At 39.8% G+C, this 27,942-nt stretch overlaps 1 protein-coding gene across 1 annotated transcript in view; it reads right to left on the reverse strand.

Annotated features, from left to right (window-relative positions):
* Window positions 1-27,942, reverse strand: part of ZNF277 (zinc finger protein 277) — a 55,398-nt gene that overhangs the window by 9,277 nt on the left and 18,179 nt on the right. The window contains exons 2-7 of the mRNA XM_082490852.1: window positions 23,690-23,888; window positions 20,401-20,489; window positions 18,678-18,760; window positions 6,591-6,682; window positions 5,072-5,182; window positions 1,709-1,841 (exon numbers count right to left, since the gene is read on the reverse strand). Of these exons, the coding sequence (XP_082346978.1) occupies window positions 1,709-1,841; window positions 5,072-5,182; window positions 6,591-6,682; window positions 18,678-18,760; window positions 20,401-20,489; window positions 23,690-23,888 (707 nt within the window). The remainder of the gene's footprint in view (window positions 1-1,708; window positions 1,842-5,071; window positions 5,183-6,590; window positions 6,683-18,677; window positions 18,761-20,400; window positions 20,490-23,689; window positions 23,889-27,942) is intronic.

Consider the following 27,942-nt stretch of genomic DNA (forward strand, 5'->3'; position numbering starts at 1 on the left):
TATATTCCCCATCCTTCGTCTGTAATAGCAAGAGCCTGAAAAATACAACTGTAAGTGATGCTGCTAAGTGATCAATACCTGAATTGGTTCAGGCTGGCATAAGAAGTCACACTGCAAAGTCTTGCCCAGATTACCAGCAATAACTAAAGAGGACCAAGGCCCTGACTTGAGCACTGTCCTGTGATTGCCCATAGTGTTTACTAGTTTGCATGCACCGTGGCCACGCCAGCAACACTACCCGGACAATGCTTGGACATGGTTCTGGAAGCATATAGGCCACAGATCATTCTCAGTAGACAGCATGGATAAGGCCACCAGTTTTGGAGCAACTGGAGAGAGTGGGAAAAGAGGTTAGATATATGAATATTAGTCTTGTTGTTATATTTACTTTGGCATATTCTGCTTATTAACATGACACAGCCACTGTGTCTGCACTGATGTTATGACCTCCCTGCATGTCTCTAAAATTGCTGAAGGAGTATCACATGGTTCTTTGTGCTTCTAGGCAGTCATCTAGCTCAGTTTCCTGATCAAAGCTGGGACAGATTCAAATCCGAACAATGAATGCAAATTAGACACAGAAGGTAATTTAAAGAGGATGCCAAGTTCTGAAAACATAAGAATACCTACAGGACTAGCAGAGAAGAACGAAACTATTAGAATCACTTAAAACAATTACAATGTTAAATTTAAGTCCGTTAACTTGCAAGGAAGAAGTGAATGCTCAGTTCTGTTGAGGAGCTGAGAACATCTACCCTGCAGAGCTTCGCAACTTTTTCCCCACTGTGCAGCATGTATAGGTCAGTTTTTAAAGCAGTGGCATTTGAATATTTAGAAAAGAAAATATAGGCCTCAGATCATTGATCTTTGGAAGGAAAGTATACAGGATCATAGAGGGTATTCACTCCATTGTGCGTAGAAGGGACTTGGCAGAGGATTAAACATACAACTTTTTGTTCTTAGTATTAGAGTAAAACCCAGGGAGAGAAATTAAAGGGAAGGAGTAGGTAAACCAGTCAAGGATGCCTATTTATAACCTGGATATTAACACATGTATTAACACTAGCACAAAGACTAGTTCAGGTGAAATATAGTTATTGCTGGGACAGAATGTAGCAGCTTTTGGAGCAGCTCCTATATTCATGAGTTGAAGACACCAAGTGAAAATCTGTTACACACATGCATACACACTCTTAAAGGTCTATGTCCTGGTTTGAGATAAAAAATATTAATACCTGGCAACACACACCTACCTGGAGGCTAAAACCGAATACTTTTTCTTTCATCTATGTATCTTTCATTTTCCTCCTCTTTGCATTTAATTTACACTCTGAAGAGCACTTCCAGCTTAAGGTTTGTAGAAAACAAGCTCAAAGCCAATAGCATTCAAGTTAGACCTCCATTTACTTCATTACTCTATTTCATTTTCCCTTCTGGTTATTAAAGCAGAGACTGAGCACTAATGACATGATGATTAGCATCTCTTCAAGCTGCATTCTTGCATCTCTCAAAATCAATTCTCAACAACAGATGTTTACTATCCCTTAGTTTAACAATTATCCAGAATATCATACCATAAATGAGCATATTTCTTAAGAGTCCTTCACTTGATTTTTGACCTTTGTACTAATTGCTGGTTTGGATTCACTCACTTTTAACAAGATATTCTCTGTATTTCTTTAGTCAATTTGCTAATAGAACCACTTACCAAATAATTAATGATATAAAATTTGTCGTATTCTTTGTTTTTGGCATTGATTCTGCGATGCTGCTTCTTTCTCATGTGATCTTTAAGTGTGTTTTTGTCTCTGAAGACTTTTTCACAGTATAAACACTGCAAACTAAGACAAAAAGGTAAACAGGTCAACACATGAAAACAAGAATAGTACAAGATAATATCCTTAAAGAAGCTGGAGATATATACAGAAAGATTGATCCTAAGCATAAGAGGGCAAGCTAAACAAAAAAGAAAGTTTATTTAAAAAAAAAAAACCAACAACAAGGTAATCTTAGATCACAATAGAGTCAAACACAACGATGACAAAAATGACATGAAAATATAGATAATAAAAAAGTTTAATGTTTGGCCCACATGCAAAGTAGGAAAAAACTATGAATACCCAAAGTTGTCCTACCAGGGTATGGGTGGGCTGCTAATTGGTCAACATGTGAACTCTTAACTCAGCATGCACTTACACTGGCATCCAATCCACCAGTAACTGTTTCTTTGTAATTTAGATTGAAAAAAACCCAAACTCTGAATATGCTACAAATCTTTAAAAACAATTCAAATTAGCTGAACAGAAAGTTTTATAGTTTTATCTCAAAAGAGAGGCAAAATGAGTTTGCCAGGGTGATAAATGTGTTTTGAAATACGGAGAAATCAAATTTAGTAAATAAATTCATATACACACATACACACATGTTTGTATATATATAATAATTAATGTATACGTATATACATACATACATATATGTACATACATATATACACATATATAGACATGAATGATTATACATATACACACATTACTTGATAAGGTGAAATCATTCATTAACAAATGAGAATTTTACCACGACATGTCTTCCAGAGCAATTCAAGCAAAACAGAGGTATACACACTGTCTTAAATTCTCCATTATAAGTACTATAAAATAATTGTTCTCTCCACTGCAGTATCAACTGACAATTGAAAGTTGAGCCTAAAAAGCATTAAATCAAGTCTCTTGACTCAGTGCGACTATAAGGACAGTAATCTGCATTTCAGCCTAAATGGGCGATTCTCCCTGAAATGGATGATGGTCGGTTTTTTTTGGTAGAAACATAGCAGAGCCCTGGGCTTACAGGAACATTCTTGTTTAATGGATGTAGGTCTTGAGCCTCTAGTTAGCTGAAGTGCTAAAACATTTTTCTTATAAGTGATGGCTTACATATCCTACCATGATGGAGACTGTTTCTTGGACCCTTTGAAAAATGATCTCTTCAGGGGGATGAGGAAAACTCCTAGAAAATAATTTCTCATGAAATAAAAACTTTGTAAGTGTGGCATTATATCTTTGTTTTGGAGATGCTGGGTAGCAGGAAAAACAATTTGATGGGAGGGAAAAATGACAGCACTTTAAGACACAAACCCCACAGATATTAAAAAATTGCAGTGGCTCTGAATTAAAATGATCACCTTTTTTTTTTTCTTTGCTCACAGATGAAAGCATGCTTGACTGTACAGTCAGAAGGAATTTTAACAGTGTCTAGGTCAGGCCCTTCTCCGATTTCCCCAGGTTTTAAGATATAGATGTTGAAGAAGAAAATTATTTTCTTACTCAGGCATTTGCCCCCAACAGAAACCATTAATATTGTGCCTGGAAGGTATGTACTTACACCCTGAAAACCCTCATGCTCCTTCAGCAAAGGTGCATCCAGATTCCCCTCAGCTCTTGTTTGTGGAGCAGCAATTCAGGATTCTCAGTGGTTTTTTGCCTTCCAAGAACTGTTGTATCATTTAGGCTTACTGTTAAAGAAGTTTTGAGCTCTCCTTGTGCTTGCAGCCTCGAAATGTAAGTATTGCCTTGTTGGTGAATCATAGGTCTGATGGAGAATACAGCTATGAATTTTAATATCTGCTTTGCTCCACCTGCTAACAGCAAAGTGTTTGCTCTGCTTGTGAAAGGCATTCCCAGGAAGAGTACCTAATGCTTTTCCTCAGCATATACAATGTAGTCACACTATTTCCCTGAAACAAGATTTTTCTCCTCTTAATAATATTTTCGGGTACTATTCTACTAGCATAGCTATTAAGTCTTTTCTTAGCAGTATGAGGAGTGGCCTTTCATTGCTTTGGAAGCAATTTCAGCGTATTAACTACAGAGAGGACTGGCTTTGAGAAACCTCCATCGAAACGAAACCCTCGGGTCCTACTGATAAATAGTAAAGGTTCAATTTATCAGCGAGCAAGGTACCTCACTGCATTAGTCAACACCTATAAAAACAGAAAAGACATTCTTAATACATCCTCATTTCTGGAAGTTAACCTGTATCTACTGTGACTGCACATTCTTTGTCAGGCCAAAGACTAAATCAGAGAGCACTGTTGATGTTCCCATCCTTTGAATCTTTTTTTTTTTTTTTTCAGATGTACAAATCAATGCATCCTAAATTTACTTGGAAGGATATTTACTCTAATTTCTATATCCCAATTTTCACAAATCCCAGTGTTTTGTTGGTTTTTATAACTAAGCCTAAGATTTAAGCAAATTTCTCCTACGGTCTTTGATTACAGATTGTATTAAAATGTAATAAACTTGTTAAAGCTACAGCTTCATTCTTAAGGAAGTACATTTTCTGTCAGAGCCCAATTTATATTTGCGGCATATTGTCCCATTTGTGAAATCCATAAAGGGTACTTAGATACTTGCAAAGGAAACTCAACGTGAAGAGTTTCTTGCTCTTTGCTATCCAGGTTGGTACTTAGATACTTGCAAAGGAAACTCAACGTGAAGAGTTTCTTGCTCTTTGCTATCCTGGTTCTTCTCCCAAATTCCCTTTTTAATGCCTTCAGCCACCTCAGGTTTACATGTTTCTGAGGCATCATATACACTGGCTTTCCCCTTCTGCTCTGGGATATACTCTATAAGCAGTAGAGAAGGGAGAGACCAAACATCCCACATTATCTATATATAAATAGGCAAACAAAGATTGGCATAAGAACTCTGTATTCAGTGATTAAAGAGATGTTTAGCAAGAAGATTGTTATGACGAGAAAGAAGAACATCATTAACTCTAACAGTTATGAGAAAAAGGGACGTGCTGTTATTGTTGTCATCAGAAACTGTGTAATGCATAACAACTGAAGCACCGTGTGACTGCATTTTTCCAGAAAACACATACTATGAATTGTTATGAATTAGATTTCAACAAGTCAACAAAAAGCCTTCAAAGAGCACTTATGGTAAACTTACATTCTTCTTAACTAACCATAAATATTGAATTAATTTTAACCCAACATATTTCCAAGGTTAAATGAAATATGACCTACGTCCATTAAAAAACAAAACAAAACAAAACAAAAACCTACTTGTCAAGCTTCTCCTGTAATACAGCCAAAAACTCACTGCAATTCACAATGTTATCTGGCAGCCCAATGTTAAAAGCATGCTCTCTTGCCATATGATTGAGCAGGACAGATCTACAAAAGACATTAAAAAAATTACATATTTTTAAAAAATATGTATGAGAATTATTAAATTACTGACTCAAAATACACCAGTTACTCGAAAAATGCACAAAAGCCAACATTAAATAAACAATAATAGTGTTGCTGCCACTGCTAGAAAAAAAGAACACAACTTTATTGAAATAGGAAGTTTTCCATTTCAGCTCTGCTGTTCATTCAGCAACATTTCAACTGCTTAATCTGCGTGCATGAAATATAACCCTTTAAACGAAAATTACAGTATAGTTTATTTTGACCCTCACTGTTAGCAAGGCTCATTTCTTAACTAGAATAAGCAAATCACATGTTTCAAACAACCGTCTTGAGAAATATTCTAAAAAGCCATTTGTCAGTTTTCTCTACACTGGTTAACAAAGCAGAGATTCTTGGGTGGGATATGCTTTTACAGGAATATTGCTTCACACAGCACTAGTAACACAAAGAGCACTCAGAAATACACATGAACAAATCAAACGGATGTTTAACTAAGTTATTTTTCTGATAGAGGTATATCGGTTAATTCCTTAGGGGCCTATCATCTCTACACGCCTCAACTTCTGCATTTGGGGACTAAAGAAACATCCAAGCATTAACCCTGATGAACCTTGCTTTTACCACAGTCCAGGCATGATTTTCAAATCACATATTCTGTGGGACCCAAAAGTAAGCAGAGGATGCAGTTCTTGGGGGCTAAATGATTTGAACTTCACTACACCAGGCAGTAAAGAGAATAGGACACTCACACAACATTGGGATAACCTGCAGGAACACAATCCCAGGTTCTTCTACCTTTCCAGAGAACCAGAACTACCCATGCAAAGAGACACTCAGGGATAAGACTCAATCTCTCCAGCTGAAAGGGATTTACTGTGTAAAACCAAATTTTCATCAAAGCGAGCACTTGAATGCAATTCCCGCTCACACTTGACCGATGCTGCAAAGCACTCCATTTTCACTCTAATTTTCCTCCCCTCTTTTTGATTCAATCTTCAAATTGGCACTTGTTTGGTGAGATTTAAACAGGTAAAAGTATAACTGGATAGAATTTTTTTTTTAACAGCTTGTACTGACTTAAACAGCTCTCCTGGCCAATAAAACAACTGCCAAAAAACTGTTTCTCTTTAAAATAGTTCAGCTCCCAACTCCTGCTTACTGTATAGTATAAAAAGTTGTACTGGAATAAAGGATTGAGAAGTGGGAGGGGGTCTATTTAAATTGGCACTGCAGTTGGAAGAAATAATTAAACTATACCTGAAAATGAATTCTATCTTCTGAGTCCTACCATTAGGCACTAACTCATTCAATGACATTAAAACCATAAAGGAAGATGCTGAGCAGATATGAAAAAATAAAACAAAAGCAAACAAGTCAATAAGCAAACCTGTTTCCCGTGAATTCTTGATCACAGAACATACACATACTACGAAAACTTGTGTCGTATCTCTCTCGCTGTTGCTGTTCTAGAATTTCTCTCTATGATGAGAAAGAGATACAGTTATTCAGATAAAAAATAACAATCATTCCATCACATAAGCTTATTATACCTCTTTATCCTTACTGCTAACAATCAACATCATAGAAAATTAAAATGTGCTGCTGACACAAACCAAAAGTTAGTAATTTTTTGAGGGTGGGTTCTCACAAAAATTACACGTTTTTTCAAAGACAGTATGTGCTCCAGTCAAGTTCCACTAAAATTCTATACAAGGTTCATGGAAAGAAATACAATCCATACTGAGATTTTACACAGCTATTTAAATGGTTCTGTATATAACATACCATTTTATTGTTTCTACATAGGTTCAGATTTACCTCTGGTATCAGTGAGCAAGTTTATGGGTAACAACATAATGTCCAGTGGCATGATAAACTCAATTTTACACGTCTTAACACAAGCAATCTAGAAGACTTTTTCATAATACAGGACCGATGACAAGAGCCCTGGAAGTTTCTGCAAGGAGCTATGACACATAATAAACTCAGGGAAAAGGACAAGATGATTGCCTTTACCACTAGTCCTGTTTAATGTAGAACAACAGGCTAGGCTAGACACTTCACAACACTTGACCATAATTTTCCTAACAACAACAAAATCATGCATCAGGCGATTTTCTCTTGTGCTGTAACAGCAGCAGGGTAGTTATGATAGAATAGTTTGGGTGGGAAGGGACATTTAAAGGTCTTCTAGTCCAACCCCCCTGCAATAAGTAGGGACATCTTGAACTGGACCTACTCCAACAGGTCCATGTCTTTCCTGTGTTGAGGGCTCCAGAGCCAGACACAGTACTCCAGGTGGAGTCTAACAACAGTGGAGTAGAGGGGCAGAATCACCTCCCTTCACCTGCTGGCCACCCTTCTTTTTCCCAGGGTACGGTTGGCTTTCTGGGCTGCGAGCACACATTGTTGGCTCACATCCAGCTTTTCATCCACCAGTACCCCTGAGTCCTTCTCTGCAGGGCTGCTATCAATCCCTTCATCCCCAAGCCTGTATTGATACTGGAGGGTCACCCTGACCCAGGTGCAGGGCCCTGCACTTAGCCTTGTTGAACCTCATGAGGTTCGCATGAGCCCACTTCTTGAGCTTGTCCAGGTCCCTCTGGATGCCATCCCGTCCCTCAGGCGTGTGAACTGTACCACTCAGCTTGGTGTTGTCTGCAAAATTGCTGAGGGTGCACTCAATCCCACTGTTCATGGCATTGATGAAGATATTGAACAGTACTGGTCCCAGTACAGACCCCTGAGGGGCACCCTTGTCACCAATCTCCATCTGGAAATTGAGCTGTCAACCACTACCCTCTGGATGCAACCAACCAACCAACCAAGTCCTAATCCACCGAACAGTCCACCCGTCAAATCCATACCTCTCCAGTTTACAGAGAAGGATGCTGTGGGGGATCATGTCAAAGGCCTTACAGAAGTCCAGACAGACAACATCCATAGCTCTTCCTTGTCCACTAATGTAGTCACTCTATCACAGAAGGCCACGAGGTTGGTCAGGCAGGATTTGCCCTTGGTGAAGCCATGCTGGCTGTCTTGAATCACCTCCCTGTCCTCCATGTGCCTTAGCATAGCTTCTAGGTGGATCTGTTCCATGATCTTCCCAGGTACAGAGGTAAGGCTGACAGGTCAGTAGTTCCCAGGGTCCTCCTTTCTGCCCATTTTAAAAATGGGTGCAATGTTTCCCTTTTTCTGTTGCTGGGGGCTTCACCTAACTATCATGACTTTTCAAATATCATGGAGAATGGCTTGGCAAATAAATCAGCCCATTTCCTCAGAAGTCTGGGATGCATCTTGTCAGGTTCCACAGAATTCTGTATGTTCAGGTTCCTTAGGTGGTCTTGAACCTGATAACTTCTTACAACGGGAGGGACTTTTCTCTCTCAGTTCCTGCCTTGCTGTCCATCCGCTTGAGAGATGTGGGAAGAGAAACTGCCAGTGAAGACAGGTAAAAAAGTTGTTGAGTACCTCAGCCTTCTCCACGTCTGTCGTTATACTGTGGAGTTACTATACGCTTCAGATGGAAAGGCCATAATCATCCCGGAAATGGGAGAATCGGTGTTTGGAATAAAAATTACCATACTTTCAGCCTGGCAGTACATGACCCTGTACTTGTGTTTTAAGTACTGATAACTGGTAAAGGATTTCTTTTCTGTGCAATGCAGAGGAGCTGCTGTCTGCTTTCTGACATTTGGGATCCTGACTGAATGTCTTAGGGGATTTTCTCAATCTCTTTATCTCCTTAGAGCCTGCAACAGTGGAGCTTTGTGCTTCTCACCTACCTCTTTAGTATCTTTAGTATCTTTAGTATCAACATGCCCACAATCTACATCTACATTCACATTCAGCTAGGCATTCAGTTGGATAAGTTCCACAGAGAGCAGAAAGGAAAGAAAAAAAAAAGAAAAAAAGAAAGGAAAAAAAAAAAAAAAAGAAAAAAGACGAAGGCTTGAGCTATTGTCATTACAGGCTTAAACATGCCCTGCAGCGTGGATAGGCTGGTGTGGGCCCACCACTCCACATCTCATTGCCCACTGAGAGGTGTCAGGAGGCTGACATTGGGCAAATAAATGTGCTGTTGGTTTCTTTACCACAAAAGCAGCACGCTGTGTCCAGCGAGGGGCAGTGGGATGAAAAGGAAACCTGCTGGAGAGAGCAGGAGTTGCATTTGGCCTAGGGCCGGGGGCTGCTGCGGGGGACAAGCGCACCATGCCTTAGCCCCTTCTAGGGCCCATATTCAACCACACAGTTTGGGAGCTGTAGCTGTTGCACACCAGCTAAGAGTCTCTTACGCTGAAAATGCAGATCCCGGGAATTTGTTGTTTGGTTTTTTTTGTACTACAAGGTGTATATTTTATGTTGGAGTCATGCTCAGCAGCGCCTACTCGAATTCTGGGCCATATCCGCTCATGTCCTGCTGCGTTATGCAAAACATCAACTAACAGAAATATAAATTCCTGGTTTTGAGGGCTGACTCCAGGAAGAGATAAATGGAGCGTAACACACCTTGTGAGAGCCCTTCAGCAGAGACCCAATTAAGTGAGGATATCTGTCTGCTCCACACAGGCAGTGAACATCCCACAGCACGTCAGTAGGAGCCGAGGCTTCCTCTGGTACTTGTAGCTGTCACCTCTCTCCGCTCGGCATCACGTCTGACCCTGTTTGGCTAACCTTGAATTTGAAGGCATCTGTGTGTAGTTTATATACTTTGTCAAATGCACTAGAAACAATCTAAAAGGAAATCAAAAGATACCGCATACAATTCAAACATTAAGATACCAAGGGTTTAAACACCCCCAACCTCCCATTAATGATATTCCAACATAGCTTCCTGATTGTACTCTACTAGGAGAGGAAAAAACGTTCTGCAATACTTGGCTGTGTACCTCTAGATTCCCACTTTATACAAATTGCTTACTGGAGCCCTGGTGAGCTGCTACTCCCAGTTATGCCTGGGGGGGAAGGAGAAGCGCACTGGATCCTCCAGACAGATGGTGCTCCTGCTACTCTGCTCTCTCACCCTTCACGTGTGCCCCTACACCAGCACGCTTGGCAGCTGGGGAACTTTGACTAACCCTGCATCTCAGCTTTGTCGATTTACTCAACAGAGTTTAACAAATGCTTTCCAAGGTAGACACTCCTTCTATCAAATGTTGGCATCATTCATTGCTACAGGAAACTTTCTGAGCCAGCAAGCAAATTTGGTACTTGCACAGGTGAGGAATTAAAAGCAGTGGTTCAAGTCAAATACAGTGAAAGTAACAGGTCTGCTCTTCTTCCCTACAGACACTCCCAAACACCCTTCTACCTCCGCTCCATTGCTGGGACTCTGAAGGGAGAATTGCAATTACAATAACTTACATAAAACTTTTGGGTTTTTCTGATTGGAGACTTTCAGCTGGTAATGAAAGTCAAGCTTAAGCTGAAGTTACGAGGTTACTGGGGTTGGGGCTGGGGCTGTTAGCCTTAATTTGTGCTTGATAGTATGACAAAAAAAACCCAACAAAACCCAAAACATTTCAGCCATGAATATTTTCCAAAACTTTTTTATGATACTGTGTCACATCAAGGTGTCAGAGAATGAGAGGGCAAAGTCATGTGAGGTAAAAGTAAACAGATCACAAAATACACTTACATTAATTTTCTTTTTCCATAATGAATAAAAGAATTGAGCACAGACACTCAACCCAAAACACTAGAAAAGTAAGTTAATCAAATGCCATAGCTTGATATCAGGAAAATAGTTTGCAATATTGATACAGTTCGTTGAATAATTCCTGACGCCCATCTCTTTTTACCTTTTGTGAGATGTTCTGACAGCTGTTTGTCCTCCATTCTTTCTGCCACATTCAATGATTTGCTAACTGTTCCTGTCCAAAATCCATTACTTTACTGAAGACTGTCAAACTAGTTGTGAAACGACCAAAGTAGAACCTGAATTGCAGAGGCTTTTAGTCTAAACTCTTTGTCCCCACAAGCCACGTGAAGCTTATGACATCAATCAGGCACTGTCAAAAATAAGTACTGCTAGACGACAAGTTCTTGGAAGCACATTTTTAGACAGAGCCTAGCTCAAATAAGCAGTAGATATGACTGTGGCAGTTAGCAGCCTCCCATGGAATACCTTTAGGAAAATTCTATAGGACATAAGTGGTTCATCACCTTCAAACACGGCAAATGGAAGCTGATCATACTTACATGCAACAAAAGTGTAGTTGCTTTGCAGAAGTACTTAACGTATTCAATAAAATCAAATTCAATTTTAATCCAATTCCCCTTTTCTTCTGTCTGGAAAAAAACTCTTCTACAGCTCTTAGTTGTACAATTTCTACTATATGGGTGATCTAACATAAAAAAATCCAAACAAATTAAAAAATACTATCTATTCTGTGTTTTAACTAACAAAATGAATAGACGTGGTAAGGATGTGCAATTGTTTATACCAGGTTGATCATCTTTAAATACACAAGCATACTAAACTGCTAATACAAAAGAAATTTAATCATTTGCATGACAATTTGTAACTGCGCGTCTAGAGAAATGCCCTGCACATTCACAATGCTCAGTTTGAGGTTGTGAGGAGTTCAGACTTTCACCCAGGAGGTGGTAATTTAAAATGTGCCTGTTCCTCTCCTAGGAAGCAATATTTTGGAAGAAATTACCCACTTTTTTTTCCCCAGAAGTGCTTAAGCACTATGCATCAGCAAGAATTCACACTCATAATCAGTAAAAGATGAAAAATGCATACTTGCAGCTAGTAAGCACTTTTCCCTAAACAATTACTTCGTCTCTGGTCTATAGTTCAAGAGACGTTCAAGACATACAAAATGCCTTCAAAAGGTAAGACTGAAAACTAACTCTGTTGAGTGCCAAAAGCTATGGACTCAGGACAGTTCTTTTTATGGCACATTAGACTTTTCTGATATTGCAACTCCTGCTGTCTTTCCCTCCAACAGACACTGTATCCCAGATGCTATATCGTCTGTCTTTATTGCTGTCAGATCACTGCCTTTTTTTTTTCCTTTTTAATCATAAACTCCTTTACTAAGAAGACTCTTATAAATAATTTATGTAGCTATTTAAATGCATGGCTTGGATCACTGACATAGAACAACCTCTCACAACCAGGACTCAGCACAAGCTTTGCTGCTTTTGATTCCAACCTGAGGAAAGAATTGGTCGTCACATTTTTGCCTGTTTTTTTCCAACTACCTCCATTGGTCTAACAAAAATACATTATTTCTTTCTCCAAACTCTGTCTCCTATAGTCACAGCACTTCTGATACATAAGAAAGTAAGGCAGAAAGTACTTCTCTAGCTTCAAGATAGAGGCAGATTACAGTGCAGTTTGGGACAAGATCATGCAGTGAGACCTGAATTTATTCCTCCATTCAGGAACCCATTTGTGCAGTGGAGGATGGATTTTGCAGTTCTGTCTCTAAAACAGAGCTAACAGCAGTATGTGTCTTCTTTTTGTCTTCTTTGGGACCAAAAAAAAATATTACTGCCATAAGCCCTGACAAGGCAAAGTCCAAAGTTTCCCATCCAAAGACTTAAGCATACAAGTAATCTCAACTTTAAGTATTTCAGTACTGGGCTGGATTAGGGCAAGATCATATTGTAGTTTGGGGTTCTTGTTGGCATCTGCTTTTCCAGTTCTGGTCCTTTGCTCTCATCCTCTCTAGGCAAGAGACTAGAAAGACAGTATGTTATACAAATGATCTCATAAGAGAAGTTCCAATGAAAGCTTTTTATAAATGGTGCTATATTCTCTGGGGAGGTAGTTTGCTTAAAGATGTTCCTTTGAAGAGGAAACTTCACAACTTTTTTCACCAAAAGGGTTGCCAAGCATTGGAACAGGCTGCCCAGGGAAGTGGTTGAATCACAGTCCCTGGAAGCATTTAAAAGACATGTAGATGTGGTGTTTAGGGACATGGTTTAGTGGTGGACCTGGCAGAGTTAGGTTGATGGTTGGACTTGACGATCTTAAAGGTCTTTTCCAAATGATTGATTCTATGACTGTTATAGTGTGACTGAGCACTTAGTCACACTGTTGTGAAGAGTGCATGATCACAGGCCACATTACTTCTGTTATGATAATGATCAAGTAATAATAATGAAATCAGTGTCTACCTGGGAAATAAGGATTGTAATATGAGTGTTAAAAATTTACCATGAAACCTCTGAGCTGCATTCTCCTGACTCTTGTTTTGTATGGCAAGTTGCCTCTTAGGAATAGGGAAAATGTTTTGTTCTGTTGGAAATTATGCATATTCAAATCTGACAGAATTTCCCCAAGAGTTATTATGGAATCAAATAAAGCGATTTCTGACCAATAGTGACATGAGTCTTCAAAAGCCCATGGAGGGTGGGCAAAGTTCCAGAGTGCTTAAGAAAAGCAATTCAATAGTGAACATAGGAAAAGAAGGATCTATAGAATTTCAGATGTGGGTATTAACATGTTAATGTTAACATTATAAGCTATACTGTAAGCATTTCAGATGTTGCATTATGTTAAATTAGGCTAGCATCTCGACCCCTTCCAGGGCACAGCTTTAGCTTCTTGAACCTTGACTCAGCTTAAGCCTGTGCCAAACTGGGGATCATACAAACAGCTCATCCTGGGAAACAAGTATAGCTGAGTAGTCTAAACCACTCTGTGTCCCTTTTCTAGTTTTGGTGAAGACTTCTCTTCAAGGTCTATCTCCTAGGTGGAACAGTAGTAGACTCTTCACCTAAAACTACCAGACCCATTGTTGTGGCTTAGGCCAAATCGGCTACTGGGGACCTGGGGGACCCCAGATGGGACCGACAGAGGCTCCCTTCTACCCCTCTTCAAAGAGAGAGGCAGAGGAGGGAAAAAGAGATGTATGAGTTTAGAAGGAACTAAACTACTTTAATGAAATATTAATAATAAAATAAAAAGAAATAATGAAATATATATAAAACCGTATCAAGCTCCCAAGATGACAATCACGACACCGGCTGGCACTGGGGCAGTCCCAGGCTGGACTCAGTGACGTATGGGAACTGGATTCTGGATCTACATTCAGGATTGGGATCACAGGCAGATGAATAGAGTCCTCCTCAGACGTCGGCCATTGAAGGAAGAGCGCTGACCCTTTGATCCCTCAGCTTTTATACTGAGCATGAGTCAGATGGGATGGAACACCCTGTTGGTCAGTTTTGGGTCACCTGTCCTGTCCGCTCCTCCCTGCAGGTGGGACCCCACTATGCTTTTCTGCTTCCAACCCTCCAATGGGGCAAATAACAAAGTTGGTTGCCCTTGGCTGTTATGGCAATAAGTATAAGCAAGAGCCTCTCTGCATCCCATGCCTGGGCATCAGCTATAAACAATTGGTCTTATCACTCTGAGAGAGTGAACACTGTCTGCACAATGTGCAGTTAATTTCAGTAGTTAGAAGAGGCCCAGCTAAGAAGCGAAGTTACTGAACAAAATTGGTTCTGTTTTACCTCAAACCAGGACACCCATAACAGGAAAATAGCTGTAAAAATGACAGCAAGACAAGGAAGTGGTAGGAAGTATGTATTTTCAAAAAAATATGTTCGAGATTTTACCTTTTCTAGAAGAATCTTAATGATAAGCCCAAGTGGCTCATACTGACACTGCCTCCCCTAGTATCTTGAGTTCAGGACTCAAGTATCTTGAGTATAAGGACTTCCCTGTCTGGTTCCAATGCTTCACAACTACAAATTCTTTTTCAAGACTGTGTTTTTCCAAAAGACCGTATCTGTTTTGTATTACATAGCCTTGTCAGCTATTTCAGCAAGCTGTGCTCTCTAACCTAGTTCAGACTCATTCCTCGGCCTCCCTCAATACATCACAGTCACCATAATGTCTCTGCACGACATCCACCTTGGCTAGATCCCCCGCTGCAATACAGCCTGAAATATTCCTAAACTGGAGTTTCAAAACTGCAAAATGAAATGCTTCAGCTAGCACATTTTAAAGGCACCATTTGTCCTTGTTTGGGCTTTCTGTTGGAGACAGCAGTTAGGATTCAAAGGCTGCAGAAAAATCTCCAAAGTTGTATAGTTCTGGTCTTTATTTTGCGCAACTCACATGAGCCCATTTGCCAGCTCACTCTTAATTGCTGGACTTGTCTGGAGGTAAAAGACTTTGCAAAGCAAAATAACTATTTAACTTGCAAGTCAACGCTCAGATTGCAGCAAAAGGAAATGAAAAACTAAACGGACTTTATTGCTGTAACTAAAGCAGTGACTCCATCAGCCCCAACTACAGCTGCAGCTTGATTTCACAAAATCCTTCTGTAAAAACTAGAGATACAATTCTGATATTTAAAACAGTGTTAATAGCAAAGGGTATTTCACACCAAAATAAGAACACATACCTCTTTCTAACTTAATTACTCTCTAAACCAAAACAGCACTTGCGCTGGGCTAAATCCTGCACTTTTTTTCTGAATCCAAGGAAACATCTACTTGCAGAGGAGATGAGACAGCTCACCTGCCAACAGATTCTGCACTCCCTTGACACTGGCAGTGGAGAGAAGGCCCAGCTGAAATAGGACTGCATAGCACAAACTACCACGAAACCAGAAACAAATGTCCTTTAAAAAAAGAAAAATGTACAGTCTGATGTGTAGCAGCCAGGAGGTACTGCTACAGTAGACAGTTCTATAGAAACATTAGCTGTGTGCTCAATCACAACCCTCTTTCCTTCCTCAAAGCCACAAACAACATGATGTATGCTTGGGAAACAAACATCATTATGACACTTGCATGCACACATGCAATGTTCAAGATGTCTTTCATAACCTCAAAGGCATTGCAGGAAACTGGAAGAGGTGCAAAGAAGTGCAACAATGATGTACAGTGACGAACCATCAAATAGACAGCTTTCTTAACCTCAAATCACTAAATCACTGAGGTTGCAAAGGACCTTTTGCAATCAACTAGTCCAACCCTGCTGCTCAAGCAGGGTCACAGAGCTGGTTGTCCAGGACTGTGTACAGTTGTGTTTTGAGTATCTCCACAGATGAGGACTCCATAACCTCTCCAGGAAACCTGTTCCAGTGTTTGACCACCCTCACAGCAAGACTGTTTTCTTGTTTTCAGATGGAATTTCCTGATTTGTAATTTGTGTCTATCGCTTCTTGTCCTGTTAGTGGGTATTAGTGAGGAGAGTCTGGCTCCCTCTTCCTTATTCCTATCAAGTATACATACACATTGATAAGATCCCCCCTGAGCCTTGTCTTCCAGGCTTTACAGTCGCAGCATTCTCAGCCTTTCCTTGTATGAAGGATGTTCCAGTCCTTTGATGAACTTTGTGACCCTGCGCTGGACTTGCTCAAGTGAGTATGTATCTTTCTTGTACTGGGGAACCCAGCACTGGACCCAGCACTCCACATGTGGTCTCACTAGTGCTGAATAGAGGAGAAGAATCACGTCCCTTGACCTGCTGGCAACACTCTTCCCAATGCAGCCGAGGATGCCCTTGGCCTTCTTTGCTGTGAGGGTGCACTGCAGCACATGAATAATGAAAGACAAAACGGCATGGGGGTTGGAACCAGATGATCTTCAAGGTCCCTTCCAACACTAACCATTCTATGATTCTATCTGTCTATGATATCTATATCATCTATATATGATAATGTAAGGTAGACAAATCAGGAGACAAATCATGAACGGTTTGGATAAGATAAAAGATTAATTGTTCACCACCTCTTCTAACACAAAAAAAAACAGCCAGGTGTGAGGTGACAGGATCAAAAAGGCTAAATAGATGGTTCTCTCCCAGTGTGTAGTTAAGCTGTGCAACTCACTGCTGCAGGAACCTGTGGATACTGGAAGTTTGTGTGGGTTCAGAGTTGGAGGTTCATGAAAGAAAAATCTATTGTGTTAATAAACACAGACACAATGTTGCTGAATTAAGAAATTCTTGAGCTGCCAATTTCTGGAGACTAGGAGTATATTTTCAGAAAGAATCACCACCAGATCAGAAGAGGGCAAATACCACAGACACTTTGCTGCTGGCAAGGATGTGATACTGATCTAGACAAACCGTTTTACTGATCCAGGATGGCTTTCCTTACAATGAATTGTAGGAGAGGCATGCTAGGCATGAGTGCATCAGCTGTTTTTGTTTCAGCCCATGCCAATCCAATAGACCTACACAGGAATGAAGACTTCAGCTGAGGCAACTCCCAACTCTATGGGAAATCCTCAGTGGCAGAATCACCACAACTCTCCTTTGCAGGAGCTGGGATCCTATGGAGAGCTGTGTAAGACCTGTACGTACTCCACAGGTTCTGGGAATTCGTTAGTCCTGTGCCTCGAGCTGCAGAACGTTACTTTAGCCAGCAAACTGAAACAGCACTCACAGGGCAGTTGAACCAAAAGGATTTTGCCTGCCAGTCCCAATTTTCCTGGGGACTAGAATTGGGGTTTTGTAAGCATCTCGTTCATTCTGAATGCTTATGATTTAAGGTGTCTTTAGTTGCATGTTGTGTATGTACAGACTTGTAATGGAAACATAAGGTATGAGAAGAAACAGCGTACAAAGGTTAAAAGGCCTGTATTGTCGATCCCCAGGACAGAGCTGCCAGCAGTAAACGGAGGAACATATTTATGTCAAGACCAGGAGATTGACAAAAAGGCTGCTATGTATCCCACAACATTCACTTTCAAGTTAGCTCAATGGGAAAAACAGACTAAAGATGTGTATTTCAAACAAGAAAACAAAGCAAAACAAAAAAAATACCCACTGGTCAGCAACATGGACTAAGACTTATGCAAGCTGAAGTCAGCAAGAGCTTAATGTGAAGGACCACCCATTCAGAACTGACAACTCTGAAAAGACACGAGAGGTCTGTCCAAAGCACAAGGTTGTCATCACCAAGCAAGAAGAACCAGAGAGGTTCATGAGGACTGAAAAGCTGCCATTTCTTGCCCTTTGCATCTCACAGAAACAATCCTGGCTAGACCTCCTCCACTCATGCACCGTGGTGCGTGTGACTGTGCCAGCGTGAATTGATGAAATCTGGGAAAAAAGAGTGCGAATGCACAAAAATAAATTGCTTGAAGATTTTGTAAATAATTATCACCTTCCCTTTTCACGCTGAGTTTTATGTTGCTAATTTTCCTACACATACATGAGTACACAAAAGATAGTGTGTCAATGCGTTGCAGATTCTTGCAAGATGAAAAACTTTCAGCATACTCAGCCTTTTTCAGTGCTCTGGGCGTATTTTCCACTCATGTGGAACAGTGACATACAACCTGTAAATTTATTCCATGGAAAAATCTATAAACAAGGAGTTTGTGTACGCTTGTGTAGCAGCTAGGGAAATGAGCTTAAAAAAATATAAAAAATCAGAATTTTGCAATCTAGCAAAAAATGCTTTCACTTTAAAATGCCCACTAAGTTACCATATATTACACTACAGAACTGTTTGCCTCAGGAAATGAAACAACAGTAATTCCTTACCAGTCTCTTTTGCTGAAGCTGTTCTCTAAGTAATCTGTCTTCTGGTAAAACATCACATAGGAGAAAATAATTGTCCTGTTCTTCTGTTAAGATATTAGGAAGTGTGGGTAAGGAATGGGAAGCTGCAGCTGCTTTGAATATTTCTGGCACATAATTTGCTAAACCTTTGGCATGCATTAATAATGTGAGAATGTGGTTTTTAATCCACAAAAGTCAGTTATTTTAATTTCATAATTTAATGAAACATACTTAAATATTTGTATATACATATTTATAAGAGCTTTACATTATTTATATTGCAGTACAGAGACAAAAGTCTTGCATAGGTTTTCCCCACTACCAGCTTTATTCTTTTTCATGATGGTTCTTCTGGAGACATAAAACAATTTTATTATTTATTTTCATTTATATTGGTCACAGTATAAAGTCAGCATGAAAGAAACATGAAATCACCTTTAATTTTATCTTGCATGTGGGAAATCAGTTATTTCCCTAAGTAACTGTCAGTTTTCAGTAGTTATCGTAATTTGGTATACCCTCCCCTCACCCTGAACAATCACATCACCTTTTACCATCAGATCTTGTTCCATCTGCAGATATGCACCACAACTGCTTATTAACACACATTGAGACTTGCCTAATTTACATTCCACTTACGTGTTTTACCCACATTTTATGTTTACTGATCTTTTTACTATATATGTTCATATCCGAATTAATGATAAAACAAATCTTGTTCAAATTAATTACCTTAAAATTACTCAGCATGTAAGAAAACGTAAAAGCACTTACAAAAATATTTTGCATTTGAAAGTAAGTAATTTATTAATCAAAGTGTTATGTGGTTGGTGAACTGAAGTGACCATTATTAAGTCTTTTACCATTTCAAACTTGCTAGATTTCAGCCTTTCCCATCTTTTCATACAAAAGCTTGTGTGAAGACAGACAACCTCCCTGATTTCTGAGCTATCAAATTTGAAGGAGCTAGCCATTAAAATTAACAAATGGCTTATAATTCTGGCAAGCTCTGGCATTTAGGCACTTGATTCGCAATTTTCAAACTGAGTGGTAAGTGTTAAAATTTCAGAAGCAAAACCATACATACGTAAGTGAAATGCAACTATGGTCTTTAGAGTGATTTTTATGTTTTCTAGGACTATCTTTCTTATAATTAATTTGAATAATTAAAACAATTTATTTTTATCCATTTTGTACTCTCTTTTCACCTTCCACCCCTCTCTGACACTGGCTGCATGCATTTCTTCCTCTCTTGTAAGCTCTCCATAGAGAATTAAAGATACAGGAAAGCCCTAACGTCCTCTTGTCCGATTTCAGATAAACTACATCAGTGGAGGCGGTGGAAAGGGTGAAGCCGGGAAAGACAGCTCACTGCGAAGGTTTCTACGTATTTCTGGAAGGATTGTCACCACTTATTTATGCAGTGGGTACCAAAGCTTCCCCAGCCACGATGTAAGCAGCACTGCTTCTCGGCCTTGAGTTGCAACAAGCTCCAACTCGACAGCGCATTGAATCACATATTGAAGCCCGTGTTGCAACCCTTGGAAAAGGTAAGTTTAAATACGCGGTTAAGAGTTAAACGTGACTCTTGTGGTTTTCTGACCTAGTGTCAGATTACTTCACACTTGACTGATCAAAGCAGCAGTATATGCCAGAAATTATCACATGATCTGGCGAACACAGAGTAAGCAAGCAGCATACTTACCTAACGGAGCTTCTGAATTTGTTCTTATAACACTACAAAAGTCTGTGATGGGCTGTTCTGCAAACCTCTTCTTCCAATACAAGACATATCTTTAAAAATAAGGGGGAGAGGATTAGTGAAAAAGGAAACATCAAAAAAAGTTTGATAAACAGTTGATTGGCTCTTGCTTTTTCCATCCTCTAAAATCTTAAAAGTGCTTTGTTTGTTTTTTTTTTTAATTCCCGTCTCATTCTTTTCTTCCTTTAATCTAGTTTTCCAATTCATTAAATTCGTTCAGCTTTATTAAAACTGGGTTTAACTATCCTGTCAAAGTAAACAACTCTGTAAGACATATTTGCATTAAGCTTTATATAAACACTGTGACCTATTCACATCTTCAGACAGAAGTGCCACTCAGATGCATCTTTACTGCAAAGATATACTACAGAGTACTCTCAAATTCCCAAAATATTGTGCTCTGTGTTCTGCAAGATGCAGGCAGGAATCTGAAACCAGGTAAAAACACTAACTTGTCACAAGTGAGGTTTTGGCAGGTCTCCTGTGGAGTTACAGTGAAAGCTGTAGCATGGCAGACAACTATAAAGACAGAAAAATGAAGTCCCCAAACACCTGGGGGTGGGATAGCAGACAGAATAAGGAAAGCCCTAAACATATCTTGAAGGTTTAACACATCAACTACAGTTGTTTAAAAACATTCTTGTACTGTCATTATATTACAGCAGCATTAACAGACCCCAACTGTGATTAGGTTCCCACTGAACTAGAATCTACTGTTTAACCAAGAAGAAATCATCACCTTCAATTATACAATGAAGGGAACCAAGCAGTCCTTGAGCTAATTACTCAGGATCTTACTATAAAAAAGAAAATATCTGATAATACTTGAGTTCATGCTTATACTTACGACTCGTGTGTGATATAAATTATGTGAAAGTCGCTAAGATAAAGGCTAAGTATTCAATGACAGCTTCCTATCAACATGTCATCAAATTAGGAAAAGAATCATAAAAAAAACAGATATCATTATTACGAGGACATTTCTGAATAGTCGTAGCTTTTAAGACTTGTGCAATCTAAAAGTTTACCCACCACAGCTATCACATCTCATGGTGGTTCCTATTGCCTCTTTCCCATCTATCTTACTATATAAGGACTTCAACTGCAGCAGCCAAGGAATCAGCACATATTTTTTTCTGCTAACTCTGACATAGAGAGGATTAACCTCTGGTACAGCAGACAGCTAAGCACAGTGAAGCCAACATGCGTGGCTGAAGCTCATTCAGAGGCATCATTAGATGTCAGTAAGCGAGAGGTGAGCGTTTTGTTGTCCTCCTGCCTACTCCGCTGTTTATAATGCACAATGAAACAGTCTTGCTGCCACATAAAACAGCAAGTCTTCCAGAATAAGTCATGCTCGAGCTTTTAGGACATAAATGTGCAAATGAAGGGATTTCAAGGTGTCATTTAGTCTGTTCCCTGCATTGAGATAAATGAACACTGTTCAGACAAACTCACCTAACCATAACCGTCTGTGCCATGAAGCTTACTGTAAATGGATTTCATATCATAAGACTTAACCCAAATAATCAACGAACAAAGAAAGCCAATGTCTTGTCATACTTCCAGGGAGAGAGAAAGAGTGATCAGTGTCCATGAGTGATCACGTCCAGTCATACAGTGGAATCTTATACCCCTTATCTCTTCCCCCTGCCCTAATGCCAGCTTATCTTTATTTCTTCCAAGTTATAAAAAACCAACAAAGTTCCATTAGCATTGCTCTTCTCTGGATTCTCCACTTCTTGTAGTTCTGTCAAGAAACATATTCCTAAGACTGATCATAACTCGTTGCTAAGTATAAAAGAAACTCTTTGCTTTCACAGTTGCTTCCCTGAATATTCCACACAAGTTTAACACCTCGGATTATACTTCCATTTTGGTACACAGTATTAGACTATTTACTGATACTCAGTACATCAAATAAGAGAAGGCACACTTCAGAGTAACAACTCCATCATTTCACATCCTGGGGCCACTTTCTGTAAGATTTGGCTACCTTCCAATTGCATTAGCAGCAAAAAGAATCTAAATGGACATTTTTTTGAAAAGGTGAATTTAAAATACATTTCTATTAACAGAGAATAATCTCCCAAAGCATACTTAAAACTGGCAGCCCATGACTGAGCAGCTCCGATCCCTTTATTCATCTGAAGAAACTAGCATTATCTCCAAAGAACATTGCATTCTTGTTCTGCCTGCTTTCAGCATAAACCCAAACAAAAACAAGCATCAGTTTTCCATTTTAAGCAACATTAAGCTCATACATCTGAATAAGGATTTATGTGGCTTACACTTCGCTTGCTAAATTTCATCTCAATATTTCATTTTTTTTCACCTTGACAAACACAAGTTATTGGCTTTGGCTGAGCAACTAATCACAGAATACCTACCAGAAAACTTGTTTTAGTTGAGAAATTATCCGGCTAACATTTAAAAACTGCAACAGAACTACCTATAAACTGGCAGGTACCGTCTAGCCTGCCGCCTGGCCCATACATTGCTGTGTGAGAAAGCAAAATGCCAAGCAAGCGCCTAGTCTCTGAAGTTACAAGCCAGCTGGGACCATGCCAGCTACTGGAGGAAGTTAAGAGAGAGAAAGCCAAACGTGACCCTGCTGAGATGATCAATGGCACAGCTGTAGAAGGAGTCACAGTTGTATGTAGATCACAGTACTGTAAAGTATAGTTAAGGATTAAATGTGATTTCTGTGGGGAAATACTGGCATCCTTAAAATAGAGCAAATTAATTTCACCCCAGAATGTGAGAGATCCTGTACTGAACAGCTTCTGCGTACAATATACAGCTTTAGGACACTGTACAGTGGTAGAAATAGTCTTGTACTACACAAATAAAACCCAAATTTGGGAGAGTTGATGGTCTAGAATACGCTTTATGAAATAAACAGCTTTCTAGTTTGTATGCAACTTGTTGATTAGTGACAGGACCTGAGAAGTCCCTAGGATATGTCCAATAATGTCTAACACAGGAATTACCCTGTAGTCTAATATCGAGTCCTCTGGTTCCAGGAACATCTGGGGGCTGTGGAGTGGGAGGGGAACAGGAAAACAACCTTACAACCCAGCAACAAAAAGCTCATCAAAAAAGTACTAAAAATCCTCCCACAACACCCCACTGCTTTTTAAAGCATTTTCAAAAGAAGATCTCTAGGTTTCTGAAGCTTTCTATAATATCTGCACCCATACACGCTCATTTTAAATGATATAACCCTTACCTGCTAAAATCTGCAACCAATTTCACATCTGCTATGACGAGCTTGTGTTCAATAATCATGTGCTTCAGGAGCTGGTTTTGTTCTGCTAAGAGATAGCATTCTTTGCAGAAAATACAGGGCACATAGGGAGAACTTTCTACAGCAGCAACACCACTTGGACTTTCTGGCAGAGACAGAGGCTCCAAAATACACTCTGTATCTAAAACAAATAAAAAGAATAATCAATTTTGGCTAAGTGAAGAAATCTACATCACTTGGAGAATTTTTAGGCAGCACACGTAAAACCTGCTTTGTTGGGCTCCCCTTTTGTTGCATGGATCACTCCAGCAACAAGGTGATTGGAAGCAAGTTGACTGCAATATTTCCAAGAAGGATGGTAGGAGGTTACCACAGGACAGTTCTCAAGCATCTGCTCCAACTGCAACTTCCAGCTGACACCAAGTCAAAGAGATGCAAGTGCTCTGCTTGTTACTAAAGGAAGTTTCATAATGAGAAACCGACTTTTCTTCCTCTCGCTACCTAGTCTACCTGTTGATATGAATGAAGCTACTCTCTTTGCCACATTCCTCATGCTCAGGAAGGCTTTAGACTGTATAGCACAAGCTGTTTTGTACGTTGATTTCTCCTAATTATACTTTATTTACTGCACAATACTTCTATCATTTTCTGATTGACTCTTGAAGGTCTGCATGCATTTGTCTTGCCTTTTTTTTTTTCCCATTAGCATCTCACTTACTGTTCTGTGACAAAAGAAAAGACTATTCTTGGTAAGTATTACTGCCACCTGGAATCTTATGCCTACTGAAACACTTCCTAACTGTACAGATGTTGAGGATGGGTCAGCCATGCCCTGTGTGGAAAGGTCAATGGACTGTGTTGGTACTATACTGCACCAGTCAGGCACAGGTTGCTCAAATGACAGCACCCAGAGGTGAGTCACCACCTCATGTTCTCCAGGTTCACTGCTGTTTGTAGTTCAACAAGTGGGTGGATTGCACAGAACTGCAGTAGCATTGCATATAAGCAGACTGACCCAGGGTGTATGAGTGTCCCCGCTATTTAAACAGTAGCAGTGTAAATTCATAGGGTCTTCCATTGGTATAAATTAGCGTAATTCATTAAGAAGCACAGTGTGACCAACAGATTTCATCAGCTGTCCCCATTAGCCTCACCAAATTCCAGTTGTCTGGAAATAAACCATGGCGTTCATTTTCCAAACAAATCGTATCTCAGTCTTTAGTAAGGTAGCATATCCTATTCCAAGGTATCTTGAAAGCATAATACCAATTTCAGTATGTATCTTCCATTTTAGCTACATCAATTTTGGATAGCAAAAGGAGAGTAAAAGCAAATAGAAAAATCTCCCCAATAGTTCCTGCACTTTCAGGATGAAAACTGAAAAGAAAATATCATGGGTCTCCTTGGCTCTCGTGATATGAAGTTAACTTGTGTAGCAGAAGAACAAACTCCATGCCTCCAGATTCCTGCAGTGACATAAACACCTCTGTAAAGAAATGAAATTTCACAGAATGGCTGAGGTTGGAAGGGACCACTGGAGCTCTTCTGGTCCAATCCCCCTGCTCAAGCAGGGCCACCTAGATCCAGCTGCCCAGGATCATGTCCAGATGGCTTTTGAGTACCTCCGAGGATGGAGACTCCAAAGCCTCTCTGGGCAACCTGCGCCAGTGCTCGGTTACCTGCACAGTGAAAAAGGTGTTTCCTGATGTTCAGACAGAACCTCCTGGGGTTTGGTTTCTGAAGACATCTAAAGAATTAAGAAAAAGGCCTTCTCCCAAACCTATTATTTTGTCACACCAGCATTTTAAAACATGTTAGATTAAAGTTTCATTATCAATATTTATCAGAAAGAAGGATCAATGTATGACAATTTTCAGCCATCAAAATTCACATATATGTACTATATATTGGCAAGTACACCGGATCTGATAATTTGATAACTTGTCCACATGGAAAATTTGAAAAATAGTTTTAAAAATCATAGCCATTTAGCTTTTTTTCCCTAGGAAAACAAGCTAATGAAGTAGTGCTCCACCCCATCCTCCGCCAAGACTTTGAAAGAACAAAAGAAGGGCTATAGTTTCAGAGATGGACATGGGAAGTTCCTACAAGTTCTGTGGCAAATTTCGGGTAAAGGTAAAGGAAGAGGCACAGAGAGGGGAATGAGACTGCCATCCATCGCACACGCTGTTCGGCAGCAGCTGGCCAGCCACTGTGGGCATGTACTGCTCCAGAGCAGCCACAGGACTGTGCTGATGGCTGTCCAATGTGGGTGCTGCAAGGGGAAGAGGGTAAGCTGGAGCTACTGCGAGCCACAGGTGGGAACAGGTATAAAACCATAGGAAATACGGCTTCATCAGTTCCATGCTGCTCCTGGAACAACATATCTGCCCCACACAACTCTTCAGGCTTTACTTACAACATTTGAAAAATAAAACTTCCCGGAAAGGCAGTGACTTGGCTGAAGACTGATGGTCGGGTTACACTGAATTCAGTTTATCCAATAAAACTAAACAGCATGGAGAAATGGCAGCACACGGAGCATGGCGTTACCTAGAGCAATGCAATGGCTATTGACAATTTAACATTTTTCTCTTACAGTTTTACCTGCATTTCAGCACATTCCCTTCCCCCAGACATTTCTTTTTTTAAACTGGCATTGTATAAATTGTTCCACTTTTTCCTACTTTAAGAAAAGCAGCTGCTGCACTAAATGCTAGAGCAATCCTCATGAAAGGGTCAGCTCTCCCAAGCAAAACTGATACTACCTGCAAGATTCTAGGTTTTTACATTCTTACACTAGTATTAATTTGTAGCCTGAAGAATCATTAAAACGTGTTTACACAGAAAAGTAGAACAACTTAATTTCCTTTGCAATTGCTGACTCTCACTGATGCCAAGAGAACTAAGAAGATACTCTCTCAGCCAGTTCAGCTGTGCCCAGTAAGCAGCTACACTGCTTTTTGTTCATTTTTGGTTTAGGTCTCTCGGAATGACCTATTTAAACACTCAGAAGCCCAAATAAACAACTGCCTATCTGCCTCAACAAACTAACTTTCAAAAGATAGGTGTGTATGGCAGGAACTGCTGGTCAACATAGACAAGGAGATGATGCAGTAATTTAGTATGAGTGCTTGGGAATAGCAATTGTTTGGGCTTGAAGAACACAGCTGTTAATTTTTAATTGTAGTGGCAAGTTGCTGAAAGGAATAAACTGGGGTGAAATTTTTTTTGCTGCCCAAAGAAAGTAGCTAATACTAAAAGAGACTACTGGACCAGTGTGGCAACTGCAGAAGCTTATGCAATTTATTTCAAAGGCACTTAAAGGAGGAGGTGAGGGAAAAAAGAATCCATGAAAATGTCTTTGTACTCATCTGCTGAAAAAAACAGTGAACAAGAGAATAAATGCACAGACCTGAACAAAGATGCACAGCCTTTAGCATAGCACTTAATGGAATAACACATAACACAAACATCAAAATAGTACAAATGAAGCTAAGCATATTATTGAATTCTCTGCAAAAGCAGCTAATTTTGATTCTGTATTTGGAGCAGAGTGGCCACAGGTACTGAAGAAAAGCTGCTAGCTAAAGCACAGCTAAGGGCTAACAGGGAAATAAAACCATTCAGATTGAGTTCCCGGACTCCACCAGGACTCCCACATGCAGAGACACTTGAAAATGACGGAAAGGCAGCAAGCTTTTATCTTAAAATCTTCACAATCCTCTCTTAAAAGTTCACAAGAATGACTTCACGGGGTCAGATTAAACATCCGTCTACTGCAAGTGCCCCGGCTGACAGTGGCAAGAAGCAATTACCTAGGGAAGTATATAAAAATAGGACAAACAAACAATAATCACACAAATAGCATAGTCTTCCAGAAATCTGAGGGTGGAGAGTTTAAGTCACAGGCTATATGAGTACCTTAGTTTAATAGCACTTTATGGCTTTTTTTTTTTCCTTCCACTGCACTGTTTGAAATTGTTGGTCTGTCAACACCTACAAAAACCTGCAGCAACCTTTCACGTTCTCCTAATTGTCCTTCATTTCTTGTTATCCTTGTTCAGCTGTTGGCTTGTTCTACTCCACCCTTCTTCACGTGCTGGGGTGAGGGGTGGCTTGAAAATGCCCAAGAGTGGAAGAAAATGAATTTCTAAATCAGCACAGTTTTTCCTCAATCTCTTCTCCATTTCTTTTTTATTCCTCGTATTTTGCGTGCTTTTAGGACCATTGAA

Source organism: Vanellus vanellus, assembly GCF_965231255.1.
Source record: "Vanellus vanellus genome assembly, chromosome: 1".
NCBI lineage: Eukaryota > Metazoa > Chordata > Aves > Charadriiformes > Charadriidae > Vanellus > Vanellus vanellus.